General features: G+C 36.2%; 1 protein-coding gene across 1 annotated transcript; it reads left to right on the forward strand.

Annotated features, from left to right (window-relative positions):
* The first annotated feature begins 816 nt into the window (after nucleotides 1–816).
* LOC110800617 (glutaredoxin-C4) lies at nucleotides 817–8,270 on the forward strand. The gene is made up of 5 exons (XM_022005928.2): nucleotides 817–1,212; nucleotides 4,132–4,205; nucleotides 6,265–6,363; nucleotides 6,453–6,577; nucleotides 8,005–8,270. Exons 1-4 carry the CDS (start codon nucleotides 839–841, stop codon nucleotides 6,527–6,529), a joined length of 624 nt encoding a protein of 207 aa, XP_021861620.2. The 5' UTR covers nucleotides 817–838; the 3' UTR covers nucleotides 6,530–6,577; nucleotides 8,005–8,270.
* Nucleotides 8,271–18,115: the final 9,845 nt, after the last annotated feature.

Raw genomic sequence — 18,115 nt, forward strand, 5'->3', positions numbered from 1 at the left:
AATACTTGCACCGCTTCTACAAAAGGAAATCTTTACCAATATTATATTATTTCTCACACTTACCTATTAACCCATCTACACCCCTACTCCTTACAAAAAATCATTTAAAAATTCACACCCCACACTCACCACTCTCCACCCCTTACACATCTCCCACTAACTATATTAAAAAAATATCTCACTATCAACCAACACCCATTAGATTAATAAGTCAATTCAAATATCTTAAACTCCATACCGATTTGTTAAAGGACGGAGAGAGTAGCTCGTATTTTTTCTAAAAAAAAATAGGGCAAATAATAAGGAGGAAGTCTAAATACATGCCTGACATGTATTTGCAAAAACATGCCAACCCCAAATAAAAAGGTAAATGTAAATGTTAAATATTTTTGGGGGGAAATGTATAACGGAATTGTAAATTTGTAAAAAGGGTTGTTATTTGACATTGCTGAGTTGGTATTGGTATTACAAAAATGGTATTGGTATTACAAAAAAATGGTACTAAATTTTTTTTAAATGAAATTCATTTTCCTTAAATGGTACTTGTTTTGTACTAAATTTTATAAAATGGTATTAATATCACAAAAATGGTGCTAAATATTTTAAAATGGTATTCATATTACAAAATTGGTACTCAATTTTTCTATATGGGATCCAAGTTGGCAAACCGGGTTGACTATTCAACAATTTCAAAATAGCTGAGAAATTACAAACAAGCCCATGACATGTATTTCATAATACATGCCTGGCTGCGATTTTGACGCCCTCAATAATAAGTTCATATACTCCATACATATTTATGTTTTGTGGTCAATCGACAAAGTACCTAACCTAAAACATGGCTCTCACTAATTTACTCAGAATCACTCCAAATAACTTCCCATTCCAACATTCGACTAGAACCAAAATAACCAATATTACCCTCCAAAAATTTACCGGAACAGTAATAAAATCAAGTTACTATAATTGGCAGAATTTCACTACAAGTAGTAAATTAATCAGATCTTCATTTTCCGAACATCACAAAGTGCAAACCTCAACATCATCGCCGGAAATGGACGGAGAAATAACGCGCCGCCGTAGCATTGCAGTCATGATGTTGCTCTCGGTCTTCCTTGCGGCGTCGCCGGCATCTGCTTCATCTGAAGCTGATTTTATCAAGAAAACCATCTCTTCTCATACTATCGTCATCTTCTCAAAATCTTATTGCCCGTAATTCTCTCTCTCTTTTATTTTTAATTTTGATCCAATTTTTTTTGGTCTTGGATGATTGAGCTCTATTTTAGCATGGTTGTAAAAGATTGTATATTTGAAATGATTAATTAGGGGTTTAATTGGATAAAAAATAAAGTACATTGCTTTATTGTGTAGTAGTTATTTTTGTAGAGTGAAGCTAAATTGTGAAATTAGGGTTTATGTTGTGTTTGTTTAAGTTGAGAATATGGGGGAAATTGAAAATCAATGACTGTGATTTATGAGTAGTGCAAAAACCATGGTATTTTCATAATTAAATCGGTAATAAAGTAAATTAAAAAAAAGGTGGGAATAAAAAAGAAACGGAAAAATTGAATTGAATGAATAAAAGTTGAGTTTAAATGAACAATTTTTTTGCTTAAATGAAGAAAATTTGAGCTTACATGAATAAAAGTTGAATTTAAATGAATATCTTGAATGTCTACCCATTTATGATCATGCAATGTGATTTGTACTATTCATCAATAACGGTTATTGATTTGGAATCACTCAAAATATGGTGCACGTCGTGTGCATCATGTATTTATTGCAATTTTTGTTCTTTAACAAATTATACTCCAGAGTCCAGATGTTTAGTCACATACTAGTAGAACATAGAACAATAACTGTGTTAGCTTCCAACATTGTAAATTTGAGGCAAAAACTAGTTCGTATACAAAATGCAGCGTACTGCCAACTCCATTTCCGCTCTCTTTGTACTTGATTAGATGAGCTAGTATATCAATTGCAGTGGGATAATATGATAGTCTTGCATAGCAGCCCGTTTAACAGTGTAGCTAGAGAAATCTTGAACTAGAATAGATATGTACTTCATTGGAGCATTGAAATTCCTTGGCTCTCAATGAGCTTGTTTCAAAACAAAAGGCTGAGTACCAAAAGAATAAGAGAGAAATCAAAGCCCAACATCACAGAGCTTAAGATCAGGTCGTATTTTTTTTTATGAAATTTGTTTTCTTTCAGGAAGTGTTGTGTAGGATGTGTACTGTTTAGCTTTCTCGGGTAGGCATATCATAGAGAAATGCAAAAGACTCTGGAAATTTTTCAGCATGTAAACATAGCCTGATAGCTTCTGCTTAGTTGCTTACTATGTTTAGTGTTAGAAGATGGTTCAGGTTTTAGCTCTATTTCAAGAGCATGTTGTCTCAACGCGCCGTAGTAAATTTATCAGTACTGTGATGATTGCTGATTCTCTGGTGTTATCCACAGGGAGTATTTTTCTTCAATAGCTCTCAAAAGGGTGAAAAACGTTTTCCATTTGAGAGGACGGGAAACCACTTTTCCACTTTCCCTCCTTACCCCCCCCCCCCCCATCTTCCCATCAATATTCATCCATCTACTCTCATTTTATTTTTGTCTATGAATTTTTGTAAGGAACCAAACAAAGGAAAACTTGTTTGAAATTGTGTTTTCCCTTGGAAAAAGTTTTACATGTAAAATCATTTTTCACCGAAAACGTTTTCCGTTAAATCAAACGGAGCCTAAGGGTATTAACTCATTGAAAACCTAGTGCAATTTGATACTTTGGGACTGTAGAGAGAAAGGTGTTAAGGTGGCAGTTGGGACAAAAGGAAGTAAATATAATGGTAGACATCTTTTCCCAGCTGATAGCAGGGACAAAAGGAAGGTGATTGGTAGGCATCTTCACCCAACCGAACAGTGTGGTGCAGGCTTTGTGATGATATATCTAGGTAAACCATGTTGGATTTGGAAGTATGAGTAATCCAAGGCCCTTGTGTTGATGTATATTTATGATGATCTTGTAGGTCTTTTGCCTTAGATTATATGATTCTAAAGAACAAAGCAGTATGTTTTTTTTTTATAATTCTTTAGGTTTTGGTTGCTTTCTTCTCTCTGGTTGGATTGTCTACCTTTTAAGTCTACAGAATAAGATTTTTATTAGTCTTTTACTAAGCTCCTTTCTCCTTTTGGTTTCATTTAGAGTCTAAACCTTTGGTTGCGAGGCTTTTATCGGGTTTGTTTGATAAATTAGACCATTATCTGATAATATTATTATGCTCAAGGGTTTTGTTTAGAGTGCTACTATATCTTTTTCTGCTAATGATGAAATAATTTATCATCTTTGAGGAATTAAAGGACTTGAGACAATCACAGAGTTAAATGGAGTGTAAAACCTGTAATTCTGATTTTTATAATAGGGATAGATGTGCAAGTAGGAGTATACATTTTCCTTTACACTTGGCAGAGTGTTGAGGGAGAGTTGAATGGGGGTAGTATCTTTCTTTTTCTTCACTTATGTCGTTTGAAACTGTATGTGCTTGTATATAATCTCATATTCCTTTTGCTGACTTCCCTGACTACCTGACTGTATGTTGTCTAGTCTGCTAATACTCTCGAGACCATCAGACGATTATGGCTGAAAAGCACCATTTATAGTACGTATTTTAGGTTGAAAAGGGATGGACAATGAATTGGGGTAGTATCTTTCTTTTTCTTCACTTAGTTGTAAATGAATTCATATTATGCCTCAAATGAAGTTCTACTGGTGTGCACATGGCTGAGAATCTGATAAGGTAATAGTCGTAATACATGGGGCTGCTTTTTAATCTTTTGGGACGATCTTAAGCTTCTCTTTCAGATTTTCAAAAATAAAATAAGAGGTCTATGTATTTATGTTGCCTTGCCTTTCCTGTATAACTGTATTACATTATTACCAAGTAATAACACGAAATAAAACATTATGAGTCACGAAATTGGATTTGGAAGCATTATGAGTCATGACATTAACAGGAAGAGATGAATCTAGTTTAGGAAGCACAGTATCTTGCTTCCTTGCATGTTTATCTGGTGTAGAATATTCTATTTCTTTGAACATCTCATATCTCTAATCGATAATTTTGTTCAATCTTCTTCTAACAGGTACTGTAGAAGGGCAAAAGAGGTTTTTAAAGAGTTGAACCAAGAACCTCATATAATTGAGCTGGACGAGAGAGGTATATTTGTCAGGCCTATTGGGACACTAATATTGATAGATAAATATTTGAAGTTACTTTTAGACTTATATTTTACACAAAGGATTCACAAATTTTGGTTCCCATTTACGTTCACTGTGGTGAAATATCATCAAGTAGAGCCGTAGAGGTTGCTCCCTTTCCCCCTTGGAAGTAATTCATCAGTTGTAAAAGATCTACATGCGTATGTTGTTTTGCATGATAATTAACTACTTGAGTAGGATAGGAGTAGTTTTGTAGGAACAGGAAGGAAATATGGAAGATAAGATAAAAGAGAGGAAATATGCAAGGGAGGAGAAATATGAAATTGACTAAGTTTGAGGGATCTCATGTCTATTTCTCCTCCTAACTGGAAGATTGAGCAGTGGAATACAGGAATTACATCCTAGTTCTGTATACGTGTAGGTGAACTATATGAGCAGCGGAATACTGAAAAATCTCAAACATAATCTTATCCTTAAAAAGTTTTATCATGGAAATCTCTTTTCAAGTTTGGAGTATAGAGTTTTATGAGCTATGCGCGGTGGAAATAATCACGAAATTGTTTTAAAAAGAAAGAAAATCTTAATTGTAGAAGTTTCTGAATCCCAATACTTGTTTGTACTTGTTATACCAATATGAAGATGCTTTTTTATTGTCTACACTATGAATTTCTTCATGAAGCCTTGCTCTACATAAAGCAATAAATTGGTGGCAAGGTTACATATTACAATTACTAAATCTAACTATTGCAAGATGAGCAGCCATTGTTCCTAGCATAGAATTTGGTGTACTTATCAGTACTAACATTTGACATCACTACGTTTTGCATTCCGCAATGACTGGTACACATAATTCTCCATGACACAGTTTACCATTTGATTTTAGCTTTCACTGGATGAGGGGGTTCCAATGGCATATGAGATTCGGGTTGTAGCTTTAGACCCTCAATAAGTACCTGTGACAAAAAATGGAACTCCTGCCATCTTTGATTTTCTGTAAGACCAGTATTAGGCACAAGCTTAATTCATAAAAGGCACTGTGGTTTTACTATTGGTCAGTGTTCATGCTTTTCTGTATGTCTTCAAGGATTCAAGAAGTCACTAGATTGAGATATTTTGTTCTAAATACCTAGCTAAAATGGACTTTGCTGAATTACGAGTTAAGGACGTAAACATACTTGTTTGAACGATAGCTAAAATGGACTTTGCTGAATCACATGGTAGATGACTGTTTTTCCTTCTCATTTGTATTTCTTTGTTGTGCTCCCTTTTCATTGGGTCTCTATGTTTCAGTAGATGATGTCTTGCTTCTCTTATTTATTTGCTATAGTGTATTTATGAATTGATAGATGAAATCATGTGAATTTCTTATATTGGTTTCTTATATTGGTTTGTATTTATGAATTGATAGATGAAATCATGTGAATTTCTTATTTTGGGACCATCTAGTTGGCCTTTCAGATTGCTCATCCAATGCGACTCTTGGCCAGTATGGACACTAACCAGTCATTAGGCTTATGAAGAACACCTATTTACCTTGCAATGCATTGACTCTTGGTTTTTTTTCTTTAATCAATCTGGTCGAGGAAGGGTACTCAATGAAATACAGAATACGCCTTTCTTTCAGTCACTTGATCTTCTACTGCATACAATATCTGTTATGTCGTGTTTAGTTTACTTTTTTCTTCACAACAAATGTCTTTTCATTTGTAATCGTATTTCACAAGATCTTAATTCACATGGTAGATGACTGTTTTGCCTTCTCAGTTGTATTTCTTTGTTGTGCTCCCTTTTCATTTGATCTCTGTGTTTCTGCAGATGATTTCTTGCTTCTCTTAGTTATTTGCTATAGTGTATTTCTGAATTAATAGATGAAATCATGCGAATTTCTTATGTTGGTTTGTGATGCAGGGACTCCTAGAACAATAGTATAAGACTATAGGATTAGCAAATAGTCCTTAACTGACTTGTGTGGAGATGTATAATCTGTGTTCCTCTTGGGGTTGACTGGCCTCTTTTTAACCCCCTCTAATTTGATTATACATTTTGTGTTTTTGCAGATGATGGTTTTAGCATTCAAGATGCACTTGGTGGTATTGTAGGGAGACGCACAGTACCTCAGGTATTCATCAATGGAAAACACATTGGTGGATCAGATGGTGAGTTGCTTAGTTTTTAACAATCATTAGAGTGTTCGTATCTCGGAAATTGTGAAATTGACTTGGAGGATGACATGTTCATCTTTCAGATACTGTTGAAGCCTATCAAGATGGAGAGTTGGCCAAACTTCTGGGTATTGAATCAGCCGATCATGATGATCTTTGATACAATGTCTGCGAAGGCAGACTGTCGTCATAATTTTAAAATATGAAGGTAGGTATTTTAATTCTTTTCCATTTTAATTTATTTTTAAGCAAGATCTTTGACTTTTTCTTGCATCATTTGGATCAAGATGTGAATGCTCCTCTGAGCTGAGAATGAATTTCTTGATCTGTATGTGTGTCTTTGCTAAATATTCATGTTGGCAGAACATAAACCTGAATTGTTGCCTAGTTGGTTAATAGAGAATTCACATATTATCTGTCCGGCATGAAAAAACCTATAAATGAGCATATACTCCCTCCGTCCCTTATTGTTTTCCCTATGCACCAATACTGCTTTATTAAGAATTGAGAAGAGACAAAAGTGGTGGGCCAATTGTATTTTATGTGAGTAAAATTGTAGTCCCATGGCCTTTTATGGTAATGGGGAAATCTTTTAGGGACGGCCTAAAACGGCAAATGGGGCAAACAAAAAGGGACAGAGGGAGTACATAATGTACTTAAAAGTTTCGGCAGTCTGAGTTATGAGTGAGCATCTACAATGGTATTTACCTCTTGGAGGTACTCTACAGTCTACACCCATGCCATATCATCACCCCATATATGATTCTATCCATCTTGTGTGAACCTCTCACCCTATCATATAATCAAGAATGCTCGTAATACAACTACACTCATTGCTTCTAAGATGGAGAGGAGAGAGAAAATGAGAAAAAAACAACATTTGTTGTACAATTAAAAATTGCCTAATGAATCTCTTAATGGATACCAGTTCCCTAGTGGATGTCACAGCTTGTTTGAGGATACTAACTACTAAGTGATTAAGCTAAGAGATACTTCAATGCTCAGTGCTAGTATTATGGATCCTTGTAAAGAGAAGTTAAGTGCTGTCCTCCATGCAGAAAAAAGATATGCAAGGCTGAAAGTTTGAGTGAGGATCTTGCCTTATTAGTGGCACTTTCATAAATAGAAAACAGAGAAAACAATGACAATAAATCTCAGTGTGTTTGAAAATAGGCGTCAAAAGCATACTAATATATTCTTATTGTTTATAAAGTTCTCTTCTTCGAACTTACTCTCTCTTGAATATGAAATTGTATTTTTCCTCCTAGTAATATACTCTTATTGTTTGTAAAATTCTCTTCTTCGAACTTACTCTCTCTTGAATCTGAAATTGTATACTTCCTCCATTCCAAAATTATTGCACCGCGGGGGTTTGGTTTGACAATAGATTTTGGGGAGGGAAAAAGTAAGAGAGAGAAATGCAAAATACAAAGTTGCCCATGTGATTGACCCGTTAACTACATCTACAAGAGTTAACATGCAAGGGTATATTGGGTATTTGTTGTGTGAAAGAAAATATTTTATTTCCTAGAATGGATTTGGTGCAATATTTGTGAAACTTAGGCAAACGGAACAATAATATTGAAACGGAGGAAGTAGATAACATTTTTGACAACTTGTTTGTGAATGTTTCAGGCACTACTCAAGCATGCTTTCAGTATCAGGTTGCTAGAAGTTTGAACTTTGATTGGTTGATCCCCTCATGATCTATGCCATATGATATCTACAATGTCTTTTCCATGGCATTAGACGACAAAGGAAACGCAGTCTTTTCTTAGTGTACTCCCACAAAATTATTAGAGAATGATTTCAGTAACCTTCTTTTTCTTTCTTTTCTCCTGGTAAAATTTTGGACTTGATTCTAGACTCATTTATTTCTCTGAATGGTCTCTTTTTGGCTATGTTGTTTCTTTTTCAAGTATCTATGGACAGTTTTTTAAAAGTATCGCCTCATCAGAAAAGTGCAGGTAGTGGCAATCAGGCTCCGCACTTTAACGTAGGGTTCGTTTGTTACATGAATTGCATCCAAGTGCATACAAACCAGGGTATCTATCTACAGTGTGTGTGTCCTTGGACAGATATCTGAAATGTAAGTGGCCAGGCCCTCCTCGTACGATCTTGATGCTTTCTTGTTGGATGGAAGTGTGAATGTCTTTGATGCCGCTATGGCCTTGATCTGGTGTGATTTTTCTAGTTTATGGTCTGGTCTGATCTGTTCTGATCTGATCGTAAATGTTTTTTGCGTTTATGGTCTGGTATGACATGTTCTGGTTTTCTGTGAATGTTTTTTGTTTTTTCTGGTCTGATTTTTGTGGTGTGATCTAATAAGCAATAAGAATAAGGCGAAGAGAACAAAGTCTATGTTCCAACACCCCTTTTCCACTTGGTTATTTTTTTCCTACATGTACCTCCTTTACATTGTTTTCGCTGGTTAGTACTTCGTAAATATAGATTCTCTTTCTCTGAGCTGTGATCTGGAGACTGTCCTTCAGGGACCATATGTACTCAACATCATAGGACAGCAAAATCCTGCTAGATTTGATTGGTTAACAGCAAGGCTTTAGCTGCTTCCTCTATTACCACCATAATTGTTGCTGATGAATAGAACAAGTTTTGGTGGAGGGAAACGCTTTAATAAGTCATGACCAACACTGGTTATAAAAGAAAAAAAATTATATAAGGTCATTTTTCGCAAAATTTGAGTTATAAAAGATCATTTTTAGCAAATTTTTCTTAATTTTTCTAATCCATTTCCTTTCCTTGATTTATACTGTATTTCATACCAAACGTACACTTACTGTAAATCCAACTATTCAAGTGTACGGCCCCCAAAATGTATATCAAATACACCTTGAATTGTATGTTTGGTCATGTCCTTCATGTGTGCAATAAATTTAAGGGAAATTGGAAATTTGAACACCCTATTTCGCACAACTTTAGTACGGAGTATAATTTAGCAAATAATTAGGTTTAGTTGACGTAAGATGAGCTTACAATTTCGACAACTTTTGTATAAGACCGCCTTACCGGAAAGACCACTTTGATTGGTTAACTAATTGGTTTTACTGCTTAACTAATTTGTTCTACTGCTTAACTAACTAATTTTAGTGCTTAACTAATTAGTTTCATTGTTTAACTATTTGGTTTCAATATTTAACTAATTAGTTCCAATGATTAACTTTTTTTTTTTTGAAGGAAAGATCGAGCGTTTCATTAAATAGGATCAAGCTCCACCAAAGTTTGAAGGCTTTGGGGGAAGGAGTTCATACAAGCACGTTCCGTATTAAAGTCGGTTTCCCATCTAGCTATAGCATGAGCAACCGTATTTCCCGCTCGTCTAACATGGATACACATAAAGAAATTAAAAGACTCACTCATTGACCTAATATCATCATAAATCAAGAATATTGGGGCTGCTCCTTCCTGCTTCTGTTCGATTACCTTGACCACGTTCATTGCGTCACTTTCGAGTACTACATTTTCATACCCCAGTCTTCGGGCTAACTCAACACCATACCTTGCTGCACCCGCTTCTGCCATTTCGACATGCCATGTTGCCTCCCATCTCTTCACAGCCGCAACTAGCACTTTCCCATGATCATCTCTAATGACCACCCCAAAAGAGACACCACGACCCTCGATAATATGCGCATCAACATTTACCTTCACACAATGCTGCGGGGGCGGGTTCCATGCTGCTGTTGACACAATACGGGGATATTTTGTTGGCATTTGAACCTTCTCATTGTACCTGCTGTAATCCTCGTTCAGCTTGACGAAACCAGTAGCAACAGCAATGGCATCCAGTGTGATATCAGGCTCGAAGCACGCTTTGTTGCGACAAAACCATGCTGCCCAGGTCAGCGTAGCAAACACCCTCAATCTATCCTTGTCAATCTTTCCTGCTATCCAACTCAATCGGTCTGCAAAAGAAGTAGTGGGTGCATCCGCAATCAAGCTCCCGAATTCACTGTGTGCCCAAATTAGAGTGGCATACTTGCATTCAAAGAGGGAGTGCAGGATTGTCTCCACCTCGTGATTGCAAACAGTACATTGCTTTGATGTCCTGATGTGCCTGTGGTAGAGCACTCCCATAACCCCCAAGCTTCCCTTACAAGCTCTCCATATGAAATGGCTGAGCTTAGGTGGACCACCTAGCCCCCATACCATGCGCCATATCTCTGACTCAGCAGCACCATTGAGTAATTCCCAAGTATGCAAGTGACCCAACCTGCCCAGCCAATAACCCGACTTCACTGTGTACTCACCATCCTTCGCAGGCCACCAGTATTTGCTATCGCAGGGGAGTGCACGAGAGAGCGGGACTTGTAGCACTTTCTTACGATCATCCTCCTCAAACGTAGCTGCCAACACATTATGATTCCAGCACCCATTTCCTTGATCAATAAGGTCCATTACCCGTAACTCCATATCACTGTCCACACGAGGAGTAGGTACGACGTGTGCTCCTTCACCTGGCAGCCAAGCATCGTCCCACACCCGTATCTCCGAGCCATTCCCCACTCGCCATTTCAGCCCATCCAGTAGCAAAGCTTTGGCCCCCCAAATGCTCCTCCAACTGTAGCTCGGATCGAAGCCTCGGTTAGCCTCAATGAAGCTTGTATGCTTGTAGTATCTTGCTTTTAACATATCATGTAGTAGTGAAGGACGAGTGGTGCATAGTTGCCAACCTTGTTTGGCTAACAATGCCTGGTTGAAGCATTTTAGATCCCTAAACCCCATACCTCCCATCGACTTTGGTAGACAAAGCAACTCCCACCTATGCCAATGAATCTTCCTCTCCGTGCCCTTCGAGCCCCACCAAAATCTGGCCAGAGTCGAGTGTATGTCATCTATTAAACCTTCCGGGATTTTGAAGATACTCATCATATATGTCGGGATGGCCTGGGCCACCGCTTTAATTAACATTTCCTTGCCCGACCGGGATAACAGTTTCTCCTTCCACCCTAGCAATTTTTTCCAAACCCTATCCTTCAAACATGTAAAGACCGCTTTCTTCGACCGCCCGATGATGGTTGGTAGTGTTAGGTTATGATACATATGAATAAACATATATCATGCGGAAAAATCATAAAGCCAGGAAACATATTATTTACACATAATCATTTAGCATAATTCAGATGCATACACTTTGTAGCGTGCCCTCCCTAGCTGCGCCCGAACCGAACAAGAACAAGTCTTTAGGACTCCAAGTGTCGTCCCTCCGTAGATAATCCACAACACGTCCGGATCCGCCTTAAGATTGATCAACTAGAATCGCCCTTAAGGTACTATGTATTTTCGGCTAATAGGGCAAGAATATGGCTGAGTTTTCTACTTAAAAATCTTAGCTTTTTATTGTTTGAATACTTGAAATTATCTGTGTAAATTATGAGCTCTTAACTCATATTTATAGGCCATGGAATAAGTAATCGAATCCTACTAGGATACGGATTAATTAAATTAGAATCCTAGTAGAACTCTTATTTAATTTATTTATCTTTTAGGATTAGGAATTTAATCATTAAACAAATCCTATACACTGTAGGTTTCGTATGTGAACACAAACTCTACACGAGCATGACCCGCAAACATGCAGGCCATGCCCGCGCACAGCCCACACGGCCGCTCGGCCCACGCGAGCTACAAGCCCACGCGAGCAGCAGCATTGCTCGCAGCCCACTGCTCGCAGCTGCGCGCGCAGCCACGGCCTGCTGGGCCTGGCCTTGCGCTGGGCCTGGCGTGGCCTTGGCGGTTCGTGTGGCGCGCTGGCTTGCTGGACGTGGGCCTGGCTTCGTGTTGGACCTTCGTCTAGCAAGCTCGTCCGATGCTAATTCGTGCGATGCGCTTCCGATTAATTTCCCGATTCCGGAATTCATTTCCGATACGAACAATATTTAATATTTTCGATTCCGGAATTAATTTCCGTTTCGAAAAAATATTTAATATTTCCGTTTCCGGAATTATTTTTCGATTCCGATAATATTTCCGATTCTGACAATATTTCCGTTTCCGGCAATATTTCCGATTCCGGCAATATTTCCATTTCCGATAATATTTTCCGATACGTACCATGTTTCCGTTTCCGGCAACATCTACGACTTGGATAATATTTATATTTCCGATACGATCCATATTTCCGTTTCCGGCAATATCATCGTTTCCGGAGTATTCATTTCTTACCTTTTGACGATCTCAGCTCCCACTTGAACCAAGATCCGTCGATTCCGAATATCCATAGATGGAGTATTTAATGCCATTAAATACTTGATCCGTTTACGTACTATTTGTGTGACCCTACGGGTTCTGTCAAGTGTAAGCTGTGGATTAATATAATTAATTCCACTTGAACTGAAGCGGCCTCTAGCTAGGCATTCAGCTCACTTGATCTCACTGAATTATTAACTTGTTAATTAATACTGAACCGCATTTATTAGACTTAATATTATATGCATACTTGGACCAAGGGCATTATTTCCTTCAGTCTCCCACTTGTCCTTAGGGACAAGTGTGCATTTCCTAATTTCTTTGTCACTCGATGCTTGCTCTTGAACATAAGGTAAGAGTTGTCATCCTTATTATGTCTAGAGGTGTTTCTCGGTTTCAGAGTTCAACTGATCAAATAAACAGATAATCATAACCTATGATTCATCCGAGCACGGCCATGCATTTTACAGTTTCTAGCTCTCCGAGTGGCCTTGTACAACTTTTAAGCATCTCATCCCGATTTATGGGAGGACAATCCCAATCTTGCGATCTTGAGATTAGACTTCGTTTGATAGGTGATTACCTGAGCGTTGCCTTTATAGCCTCCTTTTACGGTGCGACAGTTGGTCAAGGTCAAAGTAAGCAGTTCTCAAACAAGTAATCTCAAATCACTCAGGTATTGAGGATTTAGTGTCTAATAATTTTAATGAAATTTACTTATGACAGATTTTCATCTCTTACAGTAAAGTTTCATAGGTCTGTCCGATACTAGTCTTCTCAAAGTAAGTATCTATGCAAATGATTACGACATTGCCATGTCCACATAGTTCAAGAAACAGAACTACTAGTCATTTTGCATTCTAGTCGTCTAACGTTTTCTATGCGTCCATCTTTATAGAAAACTCCGACCAGGGACCATTTTCAACTTTTGACATTCAAGTTCACTTGATAGACATTTCTTAGTCACATGACTGGTCCTGACAGTCTATCTTGAATATATAGTCAAATTGAAGGGACTCACCATTTAATACTAAATCAAGATTAAATGGAATATGAAAATACATTTCATATATGATAAATGTTCAACCCTTATGTTTTACAACCATGGGCCTCAAACCCATCTTTAAAACAGTTCATGGAATTCAAAGCTATGCTTGATTTCCAGTGCCACAATGTGAGTGTTGTTTCTCACTTGTTGCATAGGTTTAGTTATCATGCTTTGCCAATCTTAATATCCTTTTCATCGAATGTTCTTCGAGATAGATGATAAGATCTTTTGAGTATGTTTATTTTGTGATCAAGTCTTTCTTGCTACAATAGTGGTTCTACGCATTTCTCAATGAAGAACCATCAAGTTAGCATACGTTTTTCTTGCTTCAAGAGTGGGTATATGCATTTTTCAATGAAGAACCATCAAGCCAGCAGATAGGTGATCTACCCAAGTTCAGTGAAGAACTTTAAACAACCCTGTTTTATTGCTTCTTAGGCAATAATTACTTTTACTTCAACTGTTTAGGTTGCTAGTGATGCTTTGTTTGGATTTCCTTATCCAAGCAGTTCACAGATATGTGGAAGACTTTCCAACTATATCTTAAGAAATTATTATTTTAATTTCCCATGCAACAACTCATGGTCTCCAATCCATGTTGCCATTTCAAAACACGATGCTCTTTAGCTCGTCCTTGTCAATGGTTAACTCCAAAGGAATCTTGCTTGATCCTTTGTCAGTGTTTATGCGTGTAGCATCAATATTTAGCATATCTTTATTTCCTTGAATCAAGAACTACTCTTATATACCTTTTCAAGTACCATAAGTTTTTCTTGATCTCAATCTAGTTGATCTTTACTTAGATCAATAGAGATTGGTATATGTTCGTCATGCCTAAAGTCATACAATACGTTTTTGGCGATCCTCATATTATATCATACATGATAAATTCTTTTGCAGAATAATTCCCAATTGAATTCTATTCATGTAGTTTTAGCTCATCTAGTTTCAGTAGATACTAAATCCAGCTAAATTCTTTGACATATAATATAGGTTAAGAATCTTACTTAGATCATTTGATGTTTAACTTAGTAAATGCTTATACATAGTTCAAAATATCTTTTACTTAGATTTATTGATATGGGTCGAATGTCTCCAATGGAGTCTTTCGTGTTTGATTTAGTAAATGCCATTACTTAATCCAAAACAATATTATAAGATCTCTGTAAATAGATCTTAATACCCAGTATGCACTAAGTTTCGCCTTGGTCCATCATTGATGAATAATTTCAAATCTAAGTCATTAGCATTTGAATGTTATTTCACAATAGAGAGATATGTGTGTGATACACATAGGATCAATTAAGTTTTACGTACTCCCACTAAACTTCTTATATATCTATAAGAATCATGTACATTTTATGAAACTAAAATACTTATTAGCTTCACTAAAATATAATTCCAATTCCCAATTGTTTGCTTAAATCTGTACTTAGATTTCATAAGCTAGCTTTCCTTTTCAAGCATTTATTTGGATCCACAAATCCTATGACATACCATGTACATAGTTTATTCCAACATTTGATTGAGGAATTGTTTTGTCACCCAGTTGCCATATGTACCAATATGCAATCATTGCTTGATTTATAGACTTGAGCATTACGATTATGCATGAGGTTTCAACACAATCCACGCCGTGAATTTGCTTGTAACTTTTAGCAACTAATCTATCTTTGTGTTGTGAACACAATTCCATGTTTGATGGTTTTTATCCTTAAAACAAACTTGCAACCAATAGGTGTGAAACTATTCTTGCAAATCAACAAATTTCAATTTTGTCATCAAAACATTGGTTATGGTTTATGGCTTTTAACCATCTAAAACATTTGAGTCTATATATGGCCTCTAACCATTTTAGGGAATCTATATTTCGTCATATCTTTCTTACAAGTCACAAACTCATTAATCTACATGATAATAGTTTGACTGCAAGTTGTAGGTTTCTTCACTATCTAATAGAAGAATTTCATAGTTTCAGTGATTTGATCTCTATGACTACTTGGGTATAAAACATCAAACAATAGAATATCAACAGTCACTTGAAAGTCCTTTGAATATTCTGTTCTCCTTGAAGCACTTGTAAAGTCTTCTAAGAGATGTCTATTCTTTAAAGCCACTTCTAAAGTCCTTAAAGAATAAGTTCGGATTTTCTGAAGCACTTCGAAAAGCCTCCGGAATGTCCGTTTATGTTTGTTGTTCGCCTCAAAGACTTTCGAGTTCTATTTTCTCCCACTTGTCATTTTGGAAACGAATCTCCGAAAGGACATTATTTCGAGCAAACAAACATTATTTTCTCAAAAATTCGTGGTAGAAACAATGCCCTTGTGTCTCATTTGAATAAATCACAATGAAACGTATATCTATACTTGGGCCTTAGTTCGTTGAATAACAAACACTAAGCTCCCACTGAGTTTAGGAACTCTTTAGATATATGATGAAAAGATATTCTGAAATTACTTTTCAATAGCTTTGACGAATTTTGGTTTAGTTTGGTGGTAGTTGAGCATTTTGTTTTGAATTATAGGAAAATTCTTTATGATTCATCATTGATCGAATCAAGTACTAATTTGACTTCGATCATTCCAATTTAGATATGTCATACCTTATGGAGCTAGATCGTGAAATTACAACACACAATCATTGATGATCATTTTTCGTCTCAAGTAATCATCAACATGATCTAACCTAGATCTTTATGATTTCTTGCCAAGTGGATTTTATACTTCTGAATCTTTGAACTAGCCAAACAGATTCAAATTTATATCACTCAAATCCAGGTGAAATAATAAAGTCATAAAATCTTTCTTTAGCTTTGAACTCTATTGTCTAGGCGTTCTAACAATAGTTCATATTTTATTACTTTCAACAAGTAAGACTAGCTTGTCTTGAATTGATCTAGAAATCAACAAACTTTCAAAAGTCCATAAAAATAGAGCTCTTTGAATGTTAACTTGTCGATATGGTCTAAGTAACAATGCCAAAGATTTGTGGAACTCAAATCAAGAGATTGATTTGAACCTAGTAAAGTTCTTATTGTTAAAGAGTTGTTTGTTTTAATCAAGCATATTGACTCAACCCGTAATTGACCATTTCATTCAAATAAACAAACAAACATTGTTTTTGTTTTTCTTGAATGTGAGTCTTTCTGTGTTTGAAAACAGAAATTTAGGTATGCTGATTATGGAACAAAATAGCCATTAAGTTCCAGCCTTTGAAAGGACTTAAAACAAACTAGATGACCCTACAACTAATGTAGCATTGCCATGCTTCATTTCCCACTCGTAGGCCATTAGTGTAGCCTAGCTTCCATTGTTTGAGTTATTACCGAAGTAAGAACCTCAAGCGGTATATGATACCAAGGAAGTTTGATTGCTAGGTCACTTCTCTTTAAACATAAACTTATAGGTAGAAACGGAATCGTAAATTCCTTTCATTTGTTCCTTGTTTTCCTATTTCTTGTACCCTTTCTTATAGTCTTAAGAATTGAATTCTTTAGTGTTGACTTTTATACTTTGTTAGACATGTCCAATGTCACTCCAACAAAGTTCTTACCATTTTATGTTGAATATTAAGTTTCAACTAGATGATCTTACCAGAAGCTTCTAAAGTTCTCTAAGCATCGATCTATTCGAATGTCTAGGGACTAGACTCATTCGAGAATTAAATGGACAAAGATATTAGGTTGTTAACCATTGGTAAAGCTGAGCGTTTAAACTCAATGCTTTATGATCTCAAAACTACAGTGTATTTTGAATTCACAAGCACCAATCGGTTCGCCATTCGACTTTGATACTCGAAAACAACCATAAAAGTCGCTAAAAGAAACGTACATTTTAAATTGCTCATTTTCTCTCATTTCCGTGAATCGTTCTTGGATTCACTACCAATCGAGGAAATTTACTGTTATCTTTCTAAAAGGATTTACTGCAGTGCAAGATATTTAATTATAAACAATAATTAAAACATACATTGAAGCATGCAAAGTCTAAACATTTATCATGAGTAATAACTTGAAAATTAAAGCAATCATGCAATTCAAACAAGTTATTAGCATTTTATTCGAATTTATTGTTCCGGCAGGTGTGAATAACATGATTCCAAGACCCTAAAAACCATTGAAGAATTAAGCACATTATGTATTTAGACTCAATTCTAAAATCTTTTAGGTAAGCAAAAGCCTTTTGCTAATAGTCTAGAAACTACTCTTGGTTGATAGGTACGTCTAAGAACTTATTAGGTAAACCTATCGATTTTGCCACGACATAAAAGGACTCCTTACTTATATCGTTGAGTTTCACCAAAGCTAACATGTACTCACAATTATTTGTGTACCTTACCCCTTTAGGACCAATAAGTAACACCTCGCTGAGCGAAAACTATTACTAAGATCGATGAAAAAAGGATATCCAAGCACGTGTTTATTTTGGCATGGCACCTTTTAACTCAATTTTTAAGTTTGGAACTTAAGGCTCTTACTATGTTGGTTAGATT

The sequence above is a fragment of the Spinacia oleracea genome, chromosome 2, assembly GCF_020520425.1.
Source record: "Spinacia oleracea cultivar Varoflay chromosome 2, BTI_SOV_V1, whole genome shotgun sequence".
NCBI lineage: Eukaryota > Viridiplantae > Streptophyta > Magnoliopsida > Caryophyllales > Amaranthaceae > Spinacia > Spinacia oleracea.